General features: G+C 42.7%; 1 protein-coding gene across 1 annotated transcript in view; it reads left to right on the top strand.

Annotated features, from left to right (window-relative positions):
* The first annotated feature begins 2,050 nt into the window (after positions 1–2,050).
* Positions 2,051–22,805, top strand: part of NDRG1 (N-myc downstream regulated 1) — a 38,945-nt gene continuing 18,190 nt past the window's right edge. The window contains exons 1-3 of the mRNA XM_068933366.1: positions 2,051–2,168; positions 14,068–14,146; positions 16,952–16,987. Of these exons, the coding sequence (XP_068789467.1) occupies positions 14,084–14,146; positions 16,952–16,987 (99 nt within the window). The 5' untranslated portion in view covers positions 2,051–2,168; positions 14,068–14,083. The remainder of the gene's footprint in view (positions 2,169–14,067; positions 14,147–16,951; positions 16,988–22,805) is intronic.

The raw sequence follows: 22,805 nt of genomic DNA, 5'->3' as shown, positions 1-22,805 counted from the left end.
AGCTGTGCTCCTTTCCGGCACAAGGCAGGATTTGGCTCGCTGAGTACAAACTTTAGCTATTACATCTTCATACAGTAAAATACTTCCTAACTTGGATTTTTGGAATGACTTTGTTTTCTTTTGCAATCTGCCATCCACTCTCAAAAGATACTGTAAATCATTGTGTTATTCCCAGCCTTATAACTGGCAAAATAGCTGGGAAGAGTACTTGAGCTAGTGAGAGCTCAGTTCAGATGCAGATTCCCAGGCTTTCCTGTCCACGTGGGCTAGCAGCTATTGACTTCTGGGTGCTCCTGTCTGCCTGCTTGTCTCAAATATTTGTGGGGGTTCGAACACTACATGTGATCTAAACAAGAAACAAACTGTAAAGGCCAAAGGAAAAGAAATTACTAAATTCACTCCCTACTCAGAACAATCCTCACTATTTTTACTGCAGAGGTCTGACTCCCAGTTCATTCCATCTGATTCTCCAGAGCCGCAGGCCCCTTCCCCAAAAAGCAGCCAAGCACAGCAGATTGCAAAAACTGCTTGAGGATGGGCCAAACCACACAGTTCAGACACTGACCCAGATCTGTTTTCTGAAGGACTGAATGTTTCTAAGCCAGGATTTTGTTTCATGATCAGATACCAGACGGGAGGATTAATCTCCTGGAAAATTAGTCAGGCCCATCTTCTTGTTCCAGTATTTGTACTCATTCCATAACTTCAGGAAGCACTGGGCTAGATAGATCTTCCACAACAAACATAGCAAGCCAGTGAGTTGATGACTTAATGTTGAAGATTTGACTTCAAAATCGGTTCAGTTACAAATGAAATTACTTTTGATGGTCTCATTGGTTTTCTGGACTCAGAGACTAAAATGAACACAAACACGGTTAGGTCTTTTATGTTCAAAAAACAAAGAGCGGAGCTGTCTGTGTCTTAGAATGACAAATGCTTGTCTTGTTGTTTTAGAAATACTTTTCATCCTTGTAGGCATAACCTAATCAACGATAAGAAAATATTATAAGACATTTGTTTTTTTTCTAGATTTACTCATATTTCAGAGTTAATGCAGCATGACATGGTCTTCCACCATTTCCTAGTGGAAATGGAAAGAGATTTCCAGTGTTCTCTCTCCGAAGGCAACACTTCTGAATCAGGTTTAGAAGTCGGTTTAGGAGCAGAGAAGCTCATACGCATTTGAACACCACCAAGCTTTTATAGACCGGATTGAATAGGTTTATTGTACAGCTGAGAAAATGGAGGCAGAGAGTTTTAATGGAGACAGTTGCAGAGTTTTGGGAATTTCTGATTTCCTTTTCATGAGGGAGTGTGACAACACGCTGTGGATTTTATCAGTTAGGGTCACAGTAACCTGTCCTAACAGTGAGGCTGGTAAGTGAAATCATACACACGGGGTAAGCGTGCCTTACAGAAAACAGAGAAAAGGCAGTTCAAGCTGTCACAGTTTCATCCACCCCATTGAGGGCAGTTACACGCAGAAGTGTGTACTTAGAGATATTCTTTAGTCAGCAGGCTCCAGCCTCTTTTTGGAACAAACAATTAGCTGCACTTCCTGCCAGAAAGTTGTTTTCTGGGAAGCTCATACAGCATTTGCTGCACTCACTACACCCTCTGAACTTCACTAGACAATCATGAGGGCATTATTTTGTTTCTATTGAAACCAGAGTTCGTTTCGAGCGGTCATATTACCATATGAGCCAGACATAATTTTACATAGTAACGCACACATCCCCCCCGCCGATTTCGATCACCTGCACCCCTTGCCTGGGCATTTCCCACCACTGCCGCTGGCGGGGCCCTCTGGCAAACACTCGCCCCCATCCTTCCCCAAGGGTGAAAACTCCTTCCCCGGGGCCTTGATCTCTCGGGGGACTCAGCCGGCCCGGGCAGGCGCTGTCGGGGGCGAGCCCCTCGCCGGGCTGCGTGACCCGGCAGCGGGCCATCCCCGCGGATGCTCCGCGGCGCGCCCGGCGCGGGGCGGCGGAGCGGGGCGGCCGGAGCGCGGAGCGGGCGGCGGCGCGGAGGCGGCAGCGGGCTGCGCCGCCCGGCGGGCGGGGCGCCGGCTATAAATCCGCCCCGCGGCCGCGGGCGGCGGCGGCAGGAGCGCGGCGGCGGCAGTAGTAGTAGTAGTGACGGCGCACGGAGAGCGGCTCCCGCGGCGGGTAAGGCAGGACTCACGCTGGCGGGCTCCCCCCGGACCTCGCCGCCCTTGGAGGCGGCAGGAAGGGGTCGCTAAGCATCACCCCCTCTCCTTTTTTTCCCTTTTTAATTAATTTATTTATACTGATTAACCCCTTTTCCTCCCTTCCGTCTGCGGAGGGGAAGCTAGGGACTGGTGGGGTAGAGCCGCTGCCGCGCATCGGTGTCTCCTGTTGCAGCACCCAGCCGGGAGAAAACAAGCTTTGAAACCAACGCTGGGGTTTTTCTGAGGGCGGCGGGTGCCTAGCGCGTGTGGCGCCCTGCTTTCGCAGCCCCCTGCTTGGGGGTTTGCCGCAGGTGTTGAGTGGCCGGCTGTGGGGTGAAGGTGTGGGGTTCGTGCGGGGCGAGAGCCTCGGTTTTCCGGGGAGCGCCCGCAGGCGCCGCTCGGCTCGGGAGCGCTTCGGGGCAGCGTCGGCCGAGCGAGCGCCGTCCGGGAACCGGAGCTGATGAGTTGCCGTGTCATTTAACTTCTGCCACTGAGGATGTTTTGGTTAGCGCTTCCGCTGTTCTCGTGTTTTGCCTACGAAACGCCTGGGAACTGGCATTCCCCGCCGTGTTTTATAAAGCCCACCCCGCCTGCTTTTGCATCCCGTCCCCAGAAGAGAACTCCTTTCAGGTTCACATAGAGATGTTTACCGGATAGGTTATTCGGACTATTTTTTCTCTTGAGTTGCCTCTTTAAATAGGAACTGTATTTTGAACCTAAAAAACGAAGTGATGAGAGTATGGAGCAAGTTCCCTGCTAGCTGTTGCACTGCTTGACTTCTGGATTTTAGCCCATGTTTTTTTTTTTTGGGGGGGGGGGGCACAGATGTGTCAAAAATAAACAGCTGCAGAAAAACCGGCCACTGAGGGCAAGCAGTGGAGATACTCTGTAAACAGGTGCTGTCAAATGCCTCACGTAAACATAGGCAAAGCCTCTCCTGCTGTTTTTAGTCCTTGCAGTTATGGGCTTGTTATGATCATAACTTACAGCAAAACTTCAGCGAGTGGCATTAAGTTGATGACATGTTGGACTTGGTGCTGGGAGCAGGTTTTTAAAAAAAATCTTGCACTCTTTTAACTTATCTGTAGTGTAATGTAGTTACAGCAACAGCAAGACTTTTCTAACTGCAGATGGTATGGTAATACTGAGGAGCTGATGCAGCAAAAATAGTTTTTCTTAAAGGTTTGTACAGTCCCCCGAGTACTAATAAGCTCTGTGCCCTTCACAAAAGTTACTTGGTATGTGTTCTGACATATGGAGATTTCTGGAAAATACTGAGGTAATGAAACCAGTTTTTAATGTTGCAATGAGAGGCTACGTAGGACGCGTACGGTTTGTGGAGCTGGTGTTTTGCAGTACGAACTGAACAGATTGCATGGAATGAGGGTGTGGGGAACTGGAAGCCACAACTTCAGCCGGAGTTCCTTGCAGTGCAGTACTGCACATACCTGAACAGGCTGGACTCTGACAACTTTGAACCAAAATTTCTTCAGGGAACATATATGAACTGAGAGATGAAATCATTCTCCTGATCACAGTACAAAGTAGCTAGTCTCAAATCAAACTGGTGGAGAGAGGTCCTGAAGGACCGGACAAGCCAGGGTTTTCACTCGATTCCCTTGGGGAAAAAACTTGTGTAATGATTGCCTTCCCTTCATTTGCTGGCTGCTTCAGCCACAGGATGGAGATGTTAGAAGTGTCACGGTCCTGCAGGATTCGACAGTAGTGGAAGTAATGCGGTACGTGCCCCTGCTGCATGGGAACAGGCACTGGCACGACTGACAAGCAGACTCCAGCGCTGCTGTTTCGGTGCTGGACAATGGCTTTTTTGTTCTTGCCAAAAGCAAAAGGAACGCTGAAACTGTGACAGATCATTTGGGTAGATTAAGTTTAAATGAATGCTCAGTAAAAAACAGCAGGATTCCCCAGTTTTCTTTATTCCAATGGGAGATATTCTACCCTCTGAATATTCCTTATTGCATTATGGCAGTTAAATGGGGAAATCACAGCGCATCTTGGGAGACAGTACGGGCATGGGAACCTGGCCACCAAAAATAGTTCTAAAGCAGCTGAATAATTTCTGTATGGTCTGGCAATTCGGGAGGTATAACAATTAACTGATGTGATAAATTCTTAGGTTCAGATTCATAAGCCTACATGACTGGCTTGGTTTGACTGAAGGGCAACATATAGCTTCCCTTCACCCGTTTAAAGGATTTCAGCAAACTTCTAACTTCCCATAGGAAATACTGTTTTTACACTTAACCTCATTAGAGCCTGGGAACCTGTTGCACTAAATACTGAATTTGTGTGTAAGGGGACAGTTCCTAGTTTTATTGCCTAAACAGACAAAGAGTGAAAGACAAGGTACAGAACTGGCATGAAGTCTCGCAGAAAGAAGACTAGAAACTGAAATTCTCAAAAGTGAGAATTCTAATTACGGTGGATCAGCTGTGTTTACATCGTGCATACACTGGGAAGCTTAAAGCAACACCAGCCCTTTGGCTAGCAGGGGAGAGCACAACCTGGGAAACCCATGGCCTGGATCGGTTCAGTCCTAGGACTAAGCTGTACGCAGCACCAGTGAGTTTCTCTGGTCGGTCAGGTTTGGCAACTAAAAAGCGAAACTGCAAAGACCAGGAGACGCTTATTAGTGCGGCAACTGCTTGACCTTAATAGTGATTAAATGCTGACTCTTAAGACCAAAGAGGACTTCTGACCAACAGTTTGTTTACATTTTAACTTTCATACTGTGTCACAGAGCCTAAACATTTCAAGAAGCATAGAGAAGCCTGCTGTCTCCTGTCAGTAGCTTTGTTTCACCAAGTAAGCTGACATTATATATAGACTGCCCTTGAGCTTCTAGGTATAAATTTTTAAGTTTACCTTAGTGACCAAAGGTCTCTTCAGCCTTAGTGAAGGACTTCCTAGAGATTGGAGTGGGGAGACTATCTCCAGCTTTTGGTAGATCAGGGAAACAATATCTCTGGGCTATCTGCCAAAAGTTCTGCCTCAAAAGTTACAAATAAACAACTTTTTAGCACTGGAAAGTCATGGGAAATACTCTGTAACTTTTCTGGAAGCTTAAAAGAAGGCAACACCATTTTCAGATTTGGTATTGCATGTTGCTACAGATGACTAAAATCTGGGTTAGGCCTCTGGGAAATCAATGGCTATGAATATAATGGCTATTGAACTTGATGTTTCTCTCAAATGTGGGTGTGTTTTTTTTCCTGTCTATCTATGTCATTTCCTGAGCCCTAAGTAACTTCAGCAGGAGGTAATCCCTACTGTTAATTCCCTTTGGCTGCAGACTTAGAGTAGCAGTAAGAAACCGTTCAAAGCTTCTCCTGAATATGGTGATCATACATCATTAAAGCGTGATGACGGCATCATTTAAATCAATACTGAGAGCTGCTAAGAATCAGTACTATTATTTGCCATTTAACTAGGCGTAGCAGGTGCTCAGAGGGTTGGGATTGTGATCATCCATGTTTCAGACTCGAACGCACCAGCTCCTACATTAGGGGATGAGGGAGAGCCTGCACCAGCCCCTTAGTTGAAATTAAATGGATCAGGCCTGTTTTGTTTCATACTTGGCTTGAGAACATTGTCTTTGGGAGATGCCCAGCGACGTGGAGTCAAATGGGACAGTCTCCATACAGAGGAGCACCACAGTGCGCTCACTGCTGCACAACTGGACTGTCCCTGCAGCAGAAATTTTCCACAGCTGTATCTGTTTGTACAAAGCAGGATGTATGTCAATTTTAGTGCTCTTATTTTGTGCGGCTGACCAGGTTTCCTATGTTCCTTTTGGGTTTTGTGCTACTTCCTTTCAGTTAATTACCGCAGTTTTAATGCATCTCTTTCATCTGTCAGTCAGATTTTTTTTTCCCATTTACAGCGAGAACTTAGTCAACGCAGATCTTCCTTTTCAAGTCCTGTTTTAAAATTGGATGTTCACTACTTTTCTAAGCCTTGAACTGTCTACTTCCTGTCTGGACTAAGTATAGCTTCAAAAGTATAGCTGTTCTAGCTGCTTTCCTACCACGAATGTGTATGGGAAGTCTGCTAGCACCGTGTGGGTGATGCAAAAATTAATAGAAAGAGCTGGCCTTAAACTAGTACAGCATAAAAACCCACTTGACTATCAAACAAATCTTTCCATGTGCTTTCATCCTTCCCTTGTTTTTTGTTCTATCCTTATCATTTCACCGCTGTTATGTGGTGGATTCTTATTCTTTACAGAAGTTCTGATTTTTAGGAAGGAAAATCTAAATGATAAGAATCTTAATGTGTAATGTCTCCGAAGAAGATCTTGTGAGTGGAGGCACTGGTGGTCAACTCAACAGAGCTGCACTGTATCGAAACACAGGAATGTATTTCCTGATAAGCATATAGCATAATGGAAGAGTAACAAGACTGATAAAGGAGAATTTCATTATTAGCAGAGTGCGCAGATATCCAGACAGGAAATGCAGTACTGGAGGAAGGACGGATTACTCTTGCTGTACATTATTGGTTTGCTTCCTTCAGGATGCTCTTGTGCGTACTGTCAAACAGATGACGTCATTTTCTTACTGCTACAGTTGTAGAGTGCTCCAAATATTATGTTCCTGCAAGATGTTAGGATGTGTTTGTATGCTTGGATGAAGTTACACCATACTATGTTACGTGCCTATTCCATGAAACAGAGGCATTGCAGTTTTATAATAACCCTTTATATTGGCAAATTCAAAACACTTCCCCTTCTGCCCAGAGAATGTAACTTAAGAACATCTCCTATTTTTTTCCCTTAAGTAAAACATACTTCACTTTATGAAATTTTGTATAAAATCTTAATCCTAAATAAAAGTTTAGGCATGAGTAATCCCAACCCCTCTTGTAAAATGATCTGGAGAGGGAACTTGAAATTTTTGAAGTTTTCTACCTGAAGTCACACATGCTAACCTGGAGCATGAGTGGACAAGGTTTTCAAAAAAGTCATCCAAGGATGCAGAACTGCTTGTTGTCCATCCGGAAGGAATTTGAAAGCCTTATTTTGAGAAGCAAGGAATATTCTGACTCTGGATAGTGCTAACTTGGGGCACTCACTCACCAGCCCCTTCTGCTGTGCTGTAGGCCAGAGTGTACCCAGCCCTTGTGAAAATCATAATGTGTCTTGAGGTGCTGAGACTTGCAGGCAGTAGAAGGCTGTGACCTAAATCTAGTCTTGAGCACTTCAGCTTGTGCAAATGCTTACGTTTGGCTGACTTTATAATAAGATTTTCTTAAGGAGAATGAAAGGTGTGTCCTTAACACCTTGGCCACTTGTGCCAAGTTTAAGTCCAGTTAAGACCAATTAGAGTGCTAGAGCTCTCCCCAGCAGAGGGGTCTGGGAGCTCTCAGGAACAAGTTCAGGTTCATAAATTCTACTTTCCTCCTTAAAAATCAAAGAAGAAAAAAACCTTAAACTTTCCTCACGGAAAATGTCAGCTCAGGCATGTTGACATGTTTTTAAAGAGAACTTAGAGCAGCAAGGAGCAAGCAGTTTTAATAGGTGGTAGGACACCACCGATTGTTTGAATTCAGTAGCCATAACCTGTATAGTATGACCTAATAAATAAATGTAAATTCAGATGTCCTGTCAGCTTTAGCTGTAATGTTTTGCAACGTGAGTATTCAGCTTTGCAATATCAATAGGAAAATGCAAGACACACAAAAAGAAACCACTATGTGCTTGTAGGGGTGCGACCTAGAGCCAAATGACATTCTTCATCTCTGAGTATACTACAAGCCTGTTCCTTCTAGAATAATCTCAGTATGTTTTCGCCTCTAACTTGCAGGAACCACCCACTTTTTGAAGTAGTTGCAGCTGGACAGAGGCTATGAACTGTTAAACGACGGCAGATTGAAAATAGGAGGGGGTGGGAAGCATGGCCTGACACTGGCGAGCAGCAGGAACAATAGCTTGTTTCTTGTCTGTTTAGACTGCAATCTTTGTGGCAGAAGCAGTCTCTTCCATGTTTTGAAATGCTTAGTGCATCTTTGCGATATTCATCACTTATTCTGTTCCCAAAGCCCAGCCTTGCACCCAGGTGCAGAGGAGGCGTTAGTATTCGTAGCAATGGGTTGCCAGTCAATTCAGGAAAGAGTGAGACAGATGCAGAGAGGGGTGAGGAGGGTGTTTGGGGAGGGAGAGGAGATGGATTGGCTTGGTCATGCAACCGAATGAAGCCTGGGAAGACATCTGATCACTCTTCTCTTTCCACCCTGTGGTGCTCGCCACCCACAGTGTGGAGTCCTTTAAAGCTAAAGGACAATATTGGCAGCCGAACAAATGGGCATAATACATTTCTAAATAAACTTAGGCTGCCAATGGCACGTTGGCTTCTTCCCATGCGAGCAGTGGGTTTCCCTGCCCCACACGCTGTGCCAGGCCGTCGCCCTGAGGAAGAACTGCTTGCTTGCAGTCGCATCAGCTGAAAACTGCCGCTTGAGGAAGCGGGTTGGGACGATGGTTACTGTTGTAGCTAGTCCTGTTCAAGCACTGGCATTTCAGTTCCTTAAACTTTAGACTATTAGATTCCAGTTTCACAAAAGCTTGACTGAAAGCAGTTTTAGAAGCCAGATGTTAAAAAAAAAAAAAAAAAAAAAAACTTGGATTTCAGAACTTCATCAGGTTTTGTAATCTCTTCTTCCTGGAGCTGTAATATTGCAGTCTAGGCAGCATTGGCCGATGCTAAAGCAGAAACCCAGCTAAGACTGTTACAAGCTCCCCGTTTTCCTGCAAACGAGGCATGTACCAAAAACTTATACTGCTGTGGAAGGGGCAAGTGTAAGCCACATTTTCACTCCTGTGACACAGGGGGAACTCAAGCTTTCCCAGGAACGTTCTTCAGACCATCCCTCAGTGAAAATATTATGCAAACTGTGTAGCAACAGTTTTCTTAAGCGTTTCCTACCATCTGTGGAATAGATAGAGGGTTGCTTTCAGTTCAGTTTGCTTTAATGCTACTATTGATGTACAGCTGCCAGAATATATTCTGCATGTGGGGAGTAACTAGTCCCTGGTCTGACGATTTTGCAGTTTAAAGCCTGTATCCAAACCCAAAATGATTGCAGCTGAACAGCTCTGTGCATTTACAGGCCAATCGCCCCAAGACCTAGCGTTTTAGTGCCAATTGTACACATGCAATAGCTAGCACAGAAGGACTGGAGAAGACCCCAGAAATCTCGGCTTTCTAGCTGTGAGGAAATGATGAAACCGAGGGCAAGCGTAGCTGTGAAATGCTGCAGTGAAGCATCTGCGCGTCGTGAGCTGAAACCCAGCGACGGATCAGCTGCCGGCTCGATCGTACAGTCATCTCCTTGTGGCTTGTTTCGACTGTTTAACACACGACTCAAGTTCCTCGCCAAAACATCTCAGTTTGCTAATCAGGTTGATTACACATTGCATAAACAATCTAAACTTAAAAATGGCTAAAACTTTAAGCCCTCCTTGTTTTTTTGGCTTTGAGCACTGTTGTTACGCCACTAAAACCGGTGGGTGAGGCAGGCATCAGCCTGAGCTCTCTTTCAACTATAGCACTCACTAAAGCATGCGGACTGTGGAGTAGCTCGCGAAGGGGTTTGAAAGGAAATACAAGCAAACTGGTTAGAAACAACACAAATGAGATGGAGTGCTGTGCTCTAACAGGGCCGGGTGGCAGCGACCCGCAGAACATCTGTGGGTCAGAACTTGCTCTGCTGTGATTCTGAGGCTCGCAGTACTGCTAGCCCCAAACATCCAATGCCGTCAGGCAGCATAATTGTTTCAGTTCCCTTAGATTTTTTTTTTTCTTGTAGTTTAGAAATATGCTTTGGTTCCTCACTTAAGGAGAACAAGTCCCAAGTAATTCAGCGCCTTCAACTCTTGACACTTGCTGTTCAAACTATTTATTCGGGCCCTACTTAACTGTCAAAAGGGAGCTGTTTTTTAAGGAACTGCAGAAGAATAACTCGTATTAAAACGTCTGTCTTGATTTATTGTGTGGAACTATGTCACAGAGAATCGGTAACTCACACAGTACACAAAGGATCTCGTGACAATGCTTGTAACAAAGAGTAGCCTAAACAGGGAACAGTGTAGGCAGATACTTATGCATGAACTGCAGAATGAATAACTTTCAAATGAATCACAAATAGGAAGACTAAATGTGTCATGTTTATTATGTCTGAAATGTAAGCCGCACGTAACGAGCGTATGCATTGTGGAGGATAGCTATGCCTTGGGACAACCATACGTTGGTACCTTTTATTGAACTTCATTCCTTTCTTTTTAGATGAGATGGGTTTTTTCAAGCTCCTTTCTAATTTGCGGTGGCCAAAATTTTTTTGAGCCAGTTTGGATGGACGCTAGTTTACAGCGCTTCCTGTTATTAGGAGGGGCCTAACTGGCCATCGGTGCGGCTGAAAGTGATGCTTGAGCAATGCAGTAGCTTGCTTTGCTTTGCTGTCAGATCTGAGCTGCGCGGTTACTCGCTCTCCAGTGACATACACCAGGTTCAGACCTGTGAGCTATGGGGTTTGTTGCTAATCAACTTCAGCCAAGCCCTGGAGGTGTTTTAGCTCTCACCCTCCTCACCTAACCCTGCTTGTTTTAACAGTGTTTTGATCTGCTGCAGAATAATAAAGCCACAAAGTGCCACCCCTTCATTTACCTTATATTCCTATAGGGAATACCCTGGAATATATTCTGAATTGTTAACAGTCAAATAATCAAGGCCAGTGAAATGACTCCTGAGCACTGGCCTTGTTTATGAATCTTTGGCTTGGGAGCAGTGGTTTTGGGCTGGACTTGGTTCAGAAAAGCTTTTTTGAATGACACTGGTGATCAGCCTTGCACAGACTACTTCACCCTACCCGTGCCCCTCTGCTCTCTATAAGCTGACTTGCTGCTTTTCCTACTGCTTGGCAAAACACAGATGTGTGATCACTTTTAGAGGGCTTTGCCAGCAGCAAAGGTGCCTTAAACCTTTAATTCGTCTCAGCCAGAGGCATGATTGTTTTGAAACGTAATCCTTTGAGCTGTGATTCCAGCCAGTTTGGCTCATAACTGGGCACAGATTGGTGGGAGCCCACTTGGAGGAGGCAACTGGTCTCAGAGGGGAGAACCTGGGACCTCTGAACATGCTGCATTGGCAAAGTGGAGTAAAGGAGGAGGAGGAAAAACATGTTTTTCTCAGAGTTGGCAACTTGACACAAATGCTTCTGAATATAAATGAATTTTGAATTTCGAACCCTTCTGCGAGGCAGGCGCTTTGAGATGCGTATAAAGGAATGCTTGCGTGGTTATCTATTTAGGAAAGTTCTGCAGTTGCATCAGCTTCAAGCTGTCATGCCACGTAAGAGGGGAGTGCACAAGCACCTATTTACATATTATAAAATTTATGTTGAGCACAGATGATACACAACCTCTTCCCCAGCAACTTTCTCTTCAGAGAAGAGGATTTTTTTTTTTTTAACAGCAAGGACAGACACCAGGGCTTTGCTCGCCAGTTCTGGTGAACAAACAGCATGTTGTTGTGCCGGGTGATCAGAGTTGTTTCTTGGTGGGAATGTTTCAGGTGTTCCCGACGGAGGGAAGGAAAACCTAGAACTTGGAAATGCCTCATCTGAAAACATAACGTGGTTGGAAGATCTGGTGTGATTCCAGAAGTGAGAACTTGTTACATATTAAGCTTTTGTTCAGTAGACCTTTGTGGAAGTAGTGTAATCTGCTTGTCAGCACTTCCTAGTGTTGGTGCTTTCGGAAACATCGAGCGACAACTTTGAACTATTATGAAAACAGTATTGTCTTTTAAGGCTATAAAAGGCATTGATACTGTTCTTTTTGGCACTGCTTTTTTTTGTCGTTTGTAGTCAATGATCTGACTCCCTGAAAATCTGAAACTATCCCATGTAAACAACTTTATCCCACAAACACTAGCATTGTTCCCCCAGCCACTTCTTACTGGAAAACCGCGGGGAGTCTGGCTTCTTACTTTCCTCCTGTATAGACAAAACCTGGAAAAATCTTGTGTACTTCTAGCCCACGTTGCATAATTCAGGGGAACATTAAGGTGATAGTTCTGTTTTAACAGAACTTGCTGCTGTGCAAAAAGAGCCTGTTGAGTTAGCTGCATCTGCATGCAAATATTTTCAGCCTCAAAATACTGCTGCAGCATTCATTTTCCCTTTCGGCCATACACAATAGCTCACTGTGTAGAATGGCAGATTAGAGATGGCCGTAATTGTGAGAGTATGTAACGCTGTTTCTGAAATGCCCCTGTCAGCTTTGGCAAGCTTGTTTTAGCTTGTTCTTTACCAGTAAGATCTTTAACAGGCTAAACTTTCTGGAAAACTTGAAGTAAAAGGGTGAATCGGAATGACTGCTGGGGAATTCACTATGTCTTGACTTTTCTGACTATTTAAATAGCTCTGGTACCCTGTTGTAAATCTGGATTACATATTATTTGGAAAGGGGACAGTTTTATTACTACCTCCCACCTCAAGTGGTGGAGTTAAATATTCATGAAGCATTTCTCTAAGCTTAAAATTCCTAGCGTGAATCTTTGCCAGAAAACATCCAGCCAGTTGCATGCCTTGCAATAAGGTTTTCTCAGCTCTGAAACTGCTTGCACATGCATCGCTGCTGTATCGGATGTTCATTCAGCATTAGCTCTCTTAATCAGTGTCTACCACTTCATAGCTTTCTGCAGCATCCAGCTATCTCGCAAACTTTCTCAGCTGAACACATTTGGCTGGGGAAAAGTGCATCAAGTTAACCTATGAGGCTGAGTTCAAATGATGCTGTTGCCACTGACTGCCACTTTGGGCTTTACAGCCCTTCTTGAGCGTGAGATCACTGGTGGTAGGCCGGGTGTATGAATTTAAATTAGGAGGCAGGAAACCATGTTTTAAAGAACTGATTTTCATCTTGTTCTGTAATTTTATGCTTATCATTCTCCTGCTTCAGGAAAACTGCTAATGATTAAAATATTTGTTTGCGATTGCATTTAGTAAGTCTTAAACATGTTACAGACTTTTATTTTGCATTGTGAGTCCACTTATGTGCTTTAGTTGAGACAATTCTAAAATTTTCTCAAGAAATAACTAATGTATTTTATCATTGTGTAGTCAATAAATTCCAGTTTTACCCAAAATGCATGAAAACATTACAAGCATTTCTCCAGCAGGAGGATGTATTCATCATGCTTTGACTTGTGTTCCTCACCTTGCTGTTGAATCAGGTTTAGTAGTTGTTTCCAGAGCTTTCTGCAGAACCTCACAGGGAGCAGCCCTCTGCCTCCTGTGCCTTATCCTCTGCTGTGAGTGAACCGTTCACCGAACTGAAAGAAGTCCTGCTCAACATGCAGAAAGCACACTGTATCTGCAGAAGGGTCTGCTGCTCAATTCAACTTGGCAACAAACTAGAGTTGGGCATCTAGTAAGAATTTCTGTGCTTTGGCAGAAAATTGCCGAAGGGCTTAAGTTAATGTAGGCCTTCATAAATGTAGGCTTCATAATGTAGGCTGAGTTTAAACAGTTTCATTTTAAGATTAAATAAGTATTATCTGTCCAAATTGGAGGTTGAGGCTAGATCTGGGGGTCTGCGCACTCAGCATGGTGCAACTGTGCTGGGACTTAGGCACGATTAAGCCGAAAGATTTCTATGGGCAAAATAAACTGGGTGTCTTGCATCCAACTACAGGGCTCCACATAAATGAAGAGATTCCTCCAAGAGATTCATAACCTTCTTGTAAAGATCTTCTAAACTATAATCCAAGACAGCAGATCATTGGGAGGGTTCTTCATTTGTTCCTATATTTAATCTTTGATGCAAGTTGAGAACAAGTCTTTTTTCATATTTACAGATACCAGCTTCTGACCATGTCAGCAGAGTTCCAGGATGCTCACCTTGCAGAGGTGAAACCTCTTGTAGAGAAGGAGGAGGTAAGTTTTAAAAGCTTTTTAGAGCTCAGCTGTTGTATTTCAGTGTTATTGTTGGAACTGCACTGATTCTTAGATTAATTCTAGCAAATCATGTGTGAGAAAATGGAGATATCAGGAGGGCAATTTCTTCTATTTGAAAATAAGGCAAAACTGAGCCTTAATTATTGCTCTCTTTGTCTTTGGTGTTGCTTTTCTCTGAGTGCTCACCTGGTTGTGACTTTTTTCCTTTTTTAAATAATGTCAGTTCTGGGTGTCTCTAGCTATTTTGGATGGCACCAGTTGGGCTCTCCCATGTAGATCCATCTATATCTGTAGGCTAATAAATGTAGGGATACAAACTTTGCTCTATCAGTACCTTTAAAGGAGGCACAGCTATGGAGAGAGACTTTACTTCTCTGGGCACATCTCTGTGCTGAGGTCTGACTGTGCCCCATCCCGTCTCCTCAGGCTGCACTGAGCTCTGTGTTGCTGCAGCCAAACTGTTCTCAGGTTTGTGGCCAGCCGTATGTACACAAGCCATAGGCATACCTCGTGGGCTGCAGCATATCTTCAGCCTTTTTAAACTGTGCTGTTTCTTTATTTTTTGCGGTGTTTTTTTCTTTTTTGTTTTTTTCTCCACTATTTTTCAGCAATTCTCTGCCCATGGTGTCTGACCTCAGTGGCTGTCTGACCTTATTCTAAGATAATAATGCTCTGTGCTTCAGTATGTCCATGGCAAATACTTAACTGTAACACATAAATGAACCTGTCAGCTTTTCTCTTGAATCAAAAAGATTTTTCTTCTGTTCACAATGATTGTAATTCTTGACAATAATAAATCTTTCTTCTTTTCCCCCTCTGGTTTTCTCTACTAGAACTATTCACTGCTCTGTCTGCTACTTTCTTCTTTATCCCCTACCTCTGTTACATAAACACTTCAGAAAATCATTTCCACTTAAGACTGCAGTGAAATGGCTGGAGAAACTTTAAACACAGTTCTTTTGCCAAGGACATTGCGTGAAAGCAGAGCTTGTTTGGATACCAGTGAAAGCAGCACTAAAACTTTTCAGAAACTAAGATCCCCTTTTTAAGGCCAGTATTGTTCAGTAGTAGCAGAGAGAGGCAGATATTAAGCAGGAATGTCATAGTTACCGAAATGTCTTTGCTTCAAAGTTCTTCAAAGAAATGTCTTAATACTGAGGAACTCTTTGGTTTTCTGTAGCTTGTAGATGAAAAGTTATATCTTGACAACCAACTCTATATGGTTTTATTCATGATGATATCTTAAGTTTTGTCTCTACACAGAAACTAGCACACAGTTACGCTACATTAATTTCCTGTGTGATCATTCTTAACATGGAGTAAATGAGCCTATTTAATGTATTTTGAGAAAGTGAGAAAGTGATTGCCCTGAAAGACACTCAGGACATAGCAAAACTAATGCAAGGGGTTGGCGTTGAGTGGGCAATGCAACCTGAAGTCATGTCTTGGCTTATTGTGCACAAGTTTTCTAGTATTCGTGAGCCTTTGCTTCCAAACAGTGGTGCAAACTTATAGTCATAGGATGTCTAGATAGATGCCATATCCACTTATATTCCTTTCAATTTTAGACCACACTGGAACACCATAATTTAAAAAAAAAAAAAAAAAATTCACACATCTACAGACCGACAATATACTAAGATTAAAACCTAGCAAATTGATCCAGGTTAAAAATGCAGCCTGTACAGAGGGAATTCTCATCTTGTGCTAAGACTGTGCAAACCAACTTCCACAAGCTCAGTCACCTCTTTAGATTTTCTGTTTCGATATATAAGTCACTGCCTACTTATCTGAAGATCATGGCTCATAATTGCAAGTTGGACTGCGGTGCTAGGAAGTTCATACGAGACAGTATTGCCCAAGATAGCAGTTGTACTGCTTCTGATGTCTTCTGCCCTTAATTTACCTGGGCTTCTGGGGCTACCTCAGAAGCAGACCTCTTTGCCAAGATCCTCGACTTTATTTTTATCTCTATAACTCTTTCTCAGGCTTTGGCTCCCTGGCTGTACTTTGCAGCCTAACAAGTGTCGGCTTTGCTCTTCTGTCTGTATTTGCCCACCCTAATGGAAATATGAGGTTAACATGTTCCGTGTCTCTTAATAGCTGGAGGTGCCTTTAAGGCGTTTCTCCCTTTGAGGTTGTAAAGTATCTCAGACTGTCAAGAGATGTGGATTCCTTTCCTGATGGAGATACCAGACAGTCGTAGGAGGCTGTCAATAACAGTGATGGCCAGTCACAGGCTGGAATGGACCTCTCTGTCTCTGGCCAGCTTCCCAAAGGTAACAAAGCCTGTTTTTGCCCAAGATAAAATCCTTCCTACCTTCCACATTGTATAACCGAACTCCAGTAACAGCTGCGTGAGTGAGTTTCAAGTGCCCAGTGCATGCTCTGACAAAGAGACCTTCCATCCTGGGAAGGACTGAAGTGGGCTGTTGGCTGTCTTGTGGCTGGAGTGAGCAATGGAAAAAAGTTCAGTGCTTTACTGTTCCGACTTGTCCAGGGACTTTAGCAATAACTTAAGGTGTACTGGGTTTTGTGCCTTATTTTGTCGGTCTGTAAGCCAGTATTTTACTGTTTTGACATTTGCTATGAAGATGAATGGGTAAAAGCTCTAGGGTGAATTTTTATATTTGGCAAGAGCTATTCCTTAAATGAAGTGGATGGGACAGAGTTTGTGGCTGCAAAGTTTGTGGCTTAGAGCACACAAGTCCGAATGCTTATGTAAAAGCAGATTTCTGTAGCTGCAAAAGTTACCTGCATTAATGTCTTCAAATCTCTTCACAGGCTATCACTCGCCTCCTTCCCGACTTTGATGTTCAGGCAAGTAAAGCTCCTCTTTTTTTCCTTTGGGTAAAAGAGAAACTGAATTGATATTAAAAAAAAAAAGTGATTAGAAATGACTGACTACTTGTCAGAAATACTGTTATTGTGGGACAGGACTCTGAACGGGGTTCTTGCATAACGATGTGAAGAGGACTGCAGGAGGCCTTTTCAAATTGAAGCTGAGAAAGTTTCAACGAAAAGAGGTGAATGGATTGCAGGCAGCTCTATTCTTGCCGAAAGAGATTCTTCAGCCGTGTTAGTGAAAGCAAAATATCCCTCTCCTTCCCCCATCCCGTGTGCACACATATGCGCACTTTCCCCAATTAATTTTCTTTCATTAGTGGTGGGCGTGCATTTCCTCTGAGGAAATGTCCCACTTAATGTATCCCATTAAATTTCCCAACGATCGCTGAAGCCTGTGGAGCGGCGGAGACGCTAAGCAATCAGTTTTGTCCACGGTAGTAGCTTCCGTATGTTTATTCCCAGCCAGAACATTAGTTCATAAAATCTATAGCTGGGTCAAATGATGGTGTGTCCCACTTTCCCCATTTGTCATGTTTTGGAGAGCTGGCTTCATAAGTCTTTTAGCTCCCTTTTTACATTTTCTCTGTTGCGCTTTTGGCTGAGAAGTTTGTTTTTTCTGGTTCTTAAGATGCAACTCAGGCAACACACTGCGCTCTGAGCCAGGCTGAACTGAATTTGGAGAGAGAGCAGCTAGCTTACACCTGCCTCAACAAAAAGTGCATAGTCAAATCCCTTCACTGAGGATAGGATATATGCGTTAGGGAAAAGAGGGAGTATAAAGGGGGAGGTAAAGTTTGCAGGAATACGGGAAGCTATTACATTTTTCTTAGCTCTTGTATCTGCAGATGGATGTACTTGAAGAAAATAGCCTTTTTGTAAATTGTGAAAAGTTGAACTTTGAGCCTTGATGCATTTTTGATTCAGTGCTGTGCAAGTTGTTGATAAAATAGTATAAATTAAGCGTGCTTTTTGTTGGAAAATAGAGGGGACTGTTATTTCAGACAGCAATGTTTTGGATTAACTGTCTCTAATCCAGAGCAGTGGTTCTTGTCATTTAGCCTTATTTTACCAGCTCTTTTCTTTAAATGATCTTCCTTCTTAGAATCTAATCTTTAGTAGTTCTAGTTCAAGATGGAAAAATGTGGAAAAATAGTCTCAACCTGTTAAGTTAAGAACTACCACTGGAAAGGAGATAGGCTCATCTTTGGTGCTTAAAACCACACATAACCTCCCTATGCGTCTTTAAGTTCTTCTGCAGTTGATTGATAAAGAATATGACTTGAAGCTGTTGTGAGAGCCTCTGTTGTTGTGGAAGTTCACACGTGGCTCTGAAGGTCCTTGTAGGTGAAGCTCATGTGTGCATTTAATAAGCAGTCTGACCCATGTGCCACCCACTTGAGAGGGGGAAGAACCTGGCTGGGAAAGTAGGTGCTCGGCGTTTGGGAGGATGGAGCTGTTTTAGTGTCTCTGTATGGATGTGGATGTCCACTATATCACTTGCAACTTCCTTGGTCCTTTCTGGAGACAAGTTAGGCAGCACTGAGTTAATAGCTTTGTTTGTGCCACTGATGAAGATTAAGGACTGCCTCTGAGGTGCTTCAGTTCCAAGAATGACCTTTATCTTATCTATCTGAATGACCTATTCAGTTTGTGGAAGAAATACTCTTATTTCACACGCTATTTTAGATAGACTAGAGTGAAATAGTACACTTTTTTCCCAGTTTTTGTTTTAAATCATCCACTGGATAGCATGTTCTCCTCCTCCTGGAAGTTCACACTGCAAGACACAGTTATGACTATTCTCTATGGGAAAACTTTCAGGGAGTTATTAGAGGGTGGTCAAAACAAATGATGAGTGGAAGAACTGACAGCTCTCAGCTTCCTCCTATTAGTGCTGTAGCTCTGGATCTGTGGCACCTTCCCGAAAATATTTAAGTGAATATTCAGGTATGAAGTTACCCTGCCTCCCAATAAGGGGAATATTCCTGCCTAAACATACCTGCCTTAGCTCACTTAATGATAAACCACTGCAGGATGGCATGCCCTGTCTTACTTGATACTGGCTGGATGGAAACACTTTAGTATTTGCAGTTTAATATATTTGTCAGTTCTCTAACTAGGTAATATTGGAGTGAATGTGTATATTTGTCCTTAACTTTGTATTTCAGAAGTGAGCAGAGCATGAGACCACTTTCTCCGTAGCAAGGCAAAGCTTTTCAAGCCATGTGGCAGCTGTAGGTGGCAGAGTTGAGTTGATCTCCTGCAACACGGGGTGATTGGCCATCTGCAGCCACCAGCCTGCCAGTGCCACCTCTGCCTATGCCTTGCTGCTCCTCCTGCCTTCAAGGGGGGCAAGAGTGAGCCACTTTGCAAGGGGAGACAACTCAGCCTTTCCTCAAGGTGTGACTGGGCAGGTGGGTTTCCTGCTGGCATCAGGGGCTTGGCTGTGTCTTCACTGCTCGTTCCCACAGTAAAATCTAAGATGAATTGAATGAACCATTTTATGGTAGAAAAAGCTAGGGGAGATAATGTTAAATGACTTAAGGGTAAGCAGTATTTGGTACCCACCATTGTAGTGTTATATTGAAAGCTCAAATGTATTTGATCTTCAAGATATTGAGAAAAAAGAAATGAAAAACAGCATAAGTGGGTAGTTAGTAAATTAAATTGCTGGTTTGAGTTTAGCCAAAGTATTCAAAGTTATATGAACTTTAAATACACTGTCTCCTAGCAATTTTTTAAAAAAGAGCTCTGCTTTTCCCTCAGTTCTGTGCAAGAGAAGGGAATATAACAGGCATAATATTATAAATTAAAATAAAAACATGAGATGGGCTTCGAGGATTAAATCTACTTGAAAGCTTTAAAATAAGCTTGATGGAATGCAGAGTTTTGAGTTAAATATAAAATATGGAGTATTTAGCAAAATGAGTAATACATATATATGTATATAAAATGTCTAAAATGTTTTGGTTGCATAGCCTGTATTCAAGAAAACAAATAACAAACTGTTCATAAAGATATCCCACAAGTCATATTTTCCTTAGAGATGGTAGAGGGGAGAGAATAAATGAGCTCTCCTGCGGTATTATTTACAGATTGCCTCACCCTTCTAATCTCATGATAAAACGATAAAAAATTTCACTTGACCAAAAAACAAACTACTTTAAAAGGGATCAGCTCCTTTCTGACTAAGATAGCCTCTCTCAAACTGCGTGTATCAAAAGCAGTTTTATGTGTGTTTTTAGGCCACTAAGAAAAGATTGTACCTCTCAGTGAGAGACCTGAACAGATGGCGAGTTTGCCTTTATCCTTCTATCGGATTAGTGTATCTTGGACTTTTTTCTAAGATAGTGTTTTAATACAAATCAGTTGGTGAAGAGCCTCTTACTGTAACGTTGATGTTGATTGGTATGTGCTGCCATCTGTTTTCGGTGCTCTACATTTTGAAAACAGTCGTCCGCACATCACGTAGCCAAATCTCTTGATCTTTGATAGGATCAATAGAGACGTGAAGCAGTTGGTTTGACATCACTAAAGAAACTGGCTTGAATTGGTAGTTTTTTTAGAAGAACCTTCTCTGTATTTGTAGTTAAGCATTTACGCTAATGGAAAATAGCCTAACCCACTTGAATTACGTGAGTCTCATTGTGAAAATGATGAAAAATTAAACCAACTGTTAAACGGACTGTTATTTATACCAGTTATTAGTTCAGAGACACTCCTTTTTTAGTTGATACTGAGTATGAACTAGACTCAGGCTTCTAGTTCCAGAAAAATTAGCTCTGGAGGTCAATGGGCTGCATAGGTTCAAGTGTGTGGCTTGGTCTTATCTGAACATATTTCATTTTTTTATGCATGAAGGAATTCACCTTTCAATCTTGAAAGGTGATTTCTTTTAAGAAAAAGTATTCTAGTTTCCTTAGGGCTGTTACAGAAAAGTTCTGTCATCCACAGCAGCAGAAGTGTGATGATACAAGAGGCTTATCAGTCTTGAAGTAAAGAGGAAATCATTTCTATAGTCAACACTTACCAAGAGAAATGTTATTCGATACAAATTGCTTTCATTATTGCTGTTGAGGTTTGCCAACCTATTGATGCTGCTCTTATGCCTTGTATGGAAAATTGTGTAAATACAGAATGAACATATGATGTAAAGAACATTAGTTATTTTGGAACTATTGTAAATCTCTTTCAGTGTATTTTGTAACTAATATTCCTATAATAGCTCATTGCCTGCCAGAAATTAAACCTATAGTAACATCAGTATGACTGAGGCAGGAAGACTTTAGGCTAAAAGCTGATTTTATTTACTGTGGAATCTGCTAAAGTAGAGTTCAAGCGAAGTGGTGGTGTTGTTGTGTAGAACTCAAACTAATTTGTCAAAGTCTTCTCTGTTCTTATTGGAATCTTTACTCCCGGCTTTTAGAAATGAACTTGCTTCTGATTTTATTTAGAATCGTTTTTGGATGTTCTAGCATTTGTGATAGCAAGACTTGAAATTAAGCTAAACTTACCAAAACGTGATGGGCACAGGAACAGGAAAACCTGTGCCAATAACTAATTCCCAGGTTTGAAAGCTGGCACTTCCTACATTGTGTGGCAGAGACTTAGTTCATCTCTGATGTCTGAGCTCTGTTAAATAAGCACTTCTCCTGGTCAAACCTGACTCAAATCCTATTTAAGAATGACGTCCTGAATTAGTCTGGTCTGATTTTTTGAGCTAGGCATTATGGGAGTCATAAGCCTACGCGGAACAGCAGCTTGTCTATATAACCCAGTCTTCTACTTGGGCAAAGCAGAAAACCTGCTACTTGCTCCTCTGGCTGACTTGCTGGATTTATCACACTGTTTTGCCTAAAGATGGTGTTGGATATGGAAGATACAGCTTACCTGTTAAGCAATGCAGTAAGTATGCAGAGGACTGAATCTCTGAAGAGATTTAAGAACTAAATATTACTGTTTCGGCATAGTAGAGTTCAGATAACGCTACTCAAACATGCCTGGTGTTGGGGTGGGTAGGAGAATCTTGATTCTTGGGTGTGATCGTACCTTAAAATAGATGTAAATGTGTGGCTGCAGGGAAAATAGGTGCATTGTGGAATGGTGTTGCCTAACATCCATATTTTCAAAAATGAGTGGTGTACTTTAAGTATCAAATCACTGAGCTGAGAGATGGATCGAGTTAATACTTTACTTCAGAGCTCACAAGGCCTTCTGGCTTTTCTCTGTAAAGGTATTCAGTTGTATGCTCACAGTTTCTGCAGAATAATGTGTAAGAGATTTGGAGTTAACCTAGACTTTGCCTCTGGGTATTACTGCATGAAGTGAGTCAGGAAAGCCTGGCAACGGCAGACAGTGTGCTGTACTTAATGACATGCATGGAAATTAAATATTCTCATGAAGCGCCAAGATTGGTGCTTAACTCTATACTCTGACTTTTGTGTTGACCCTGCGTGAATGTAACAGTAAGGTAGATAAGTGTCAAACAGCTGTTGCGTTGTCGTTCCCTTTACAGCTGTGGCAATCCAGCAGGTTGCTTATACCCACCTTAAGTTACAAATGCAAAAGAAATGAGAACTGTTCCGTATGTCCTGGATGTTAGTACGACCTGAATTCATGTTTGACTTGCTCAAACATCTAACAGATAAGACTGGTTGGGGGTCTTGATTGAGCAGTGCAGGTGTTCTTACTTTTACGTTCATTAAATAGCACAAACTCCAGTTACGTCAAGTGATAGCTGTAGGGTTTTTATGTTGTTTCTCTCGGTCATCGCAACAATGTTGTGATCATA

Source organism: Struthio camelus, chromosome 2 (assembly GCF_040807025.1).
Source record: "Struthio camelus isolate bStrCam1 chromosome 2, bStrCam1.hap1, whole genome shotgun sequence".
Classification (NCBI taxonomy): Eukaryota; Metazoa; Chordata; class Aves; order Struthioniformes; family Struthionidae; genus Struthio; species Struthio camelus.
Note: the sequence above shows the minus strand (reverse complement) of the source record. Positions and strands in the feature narration are given on the sequence as shown.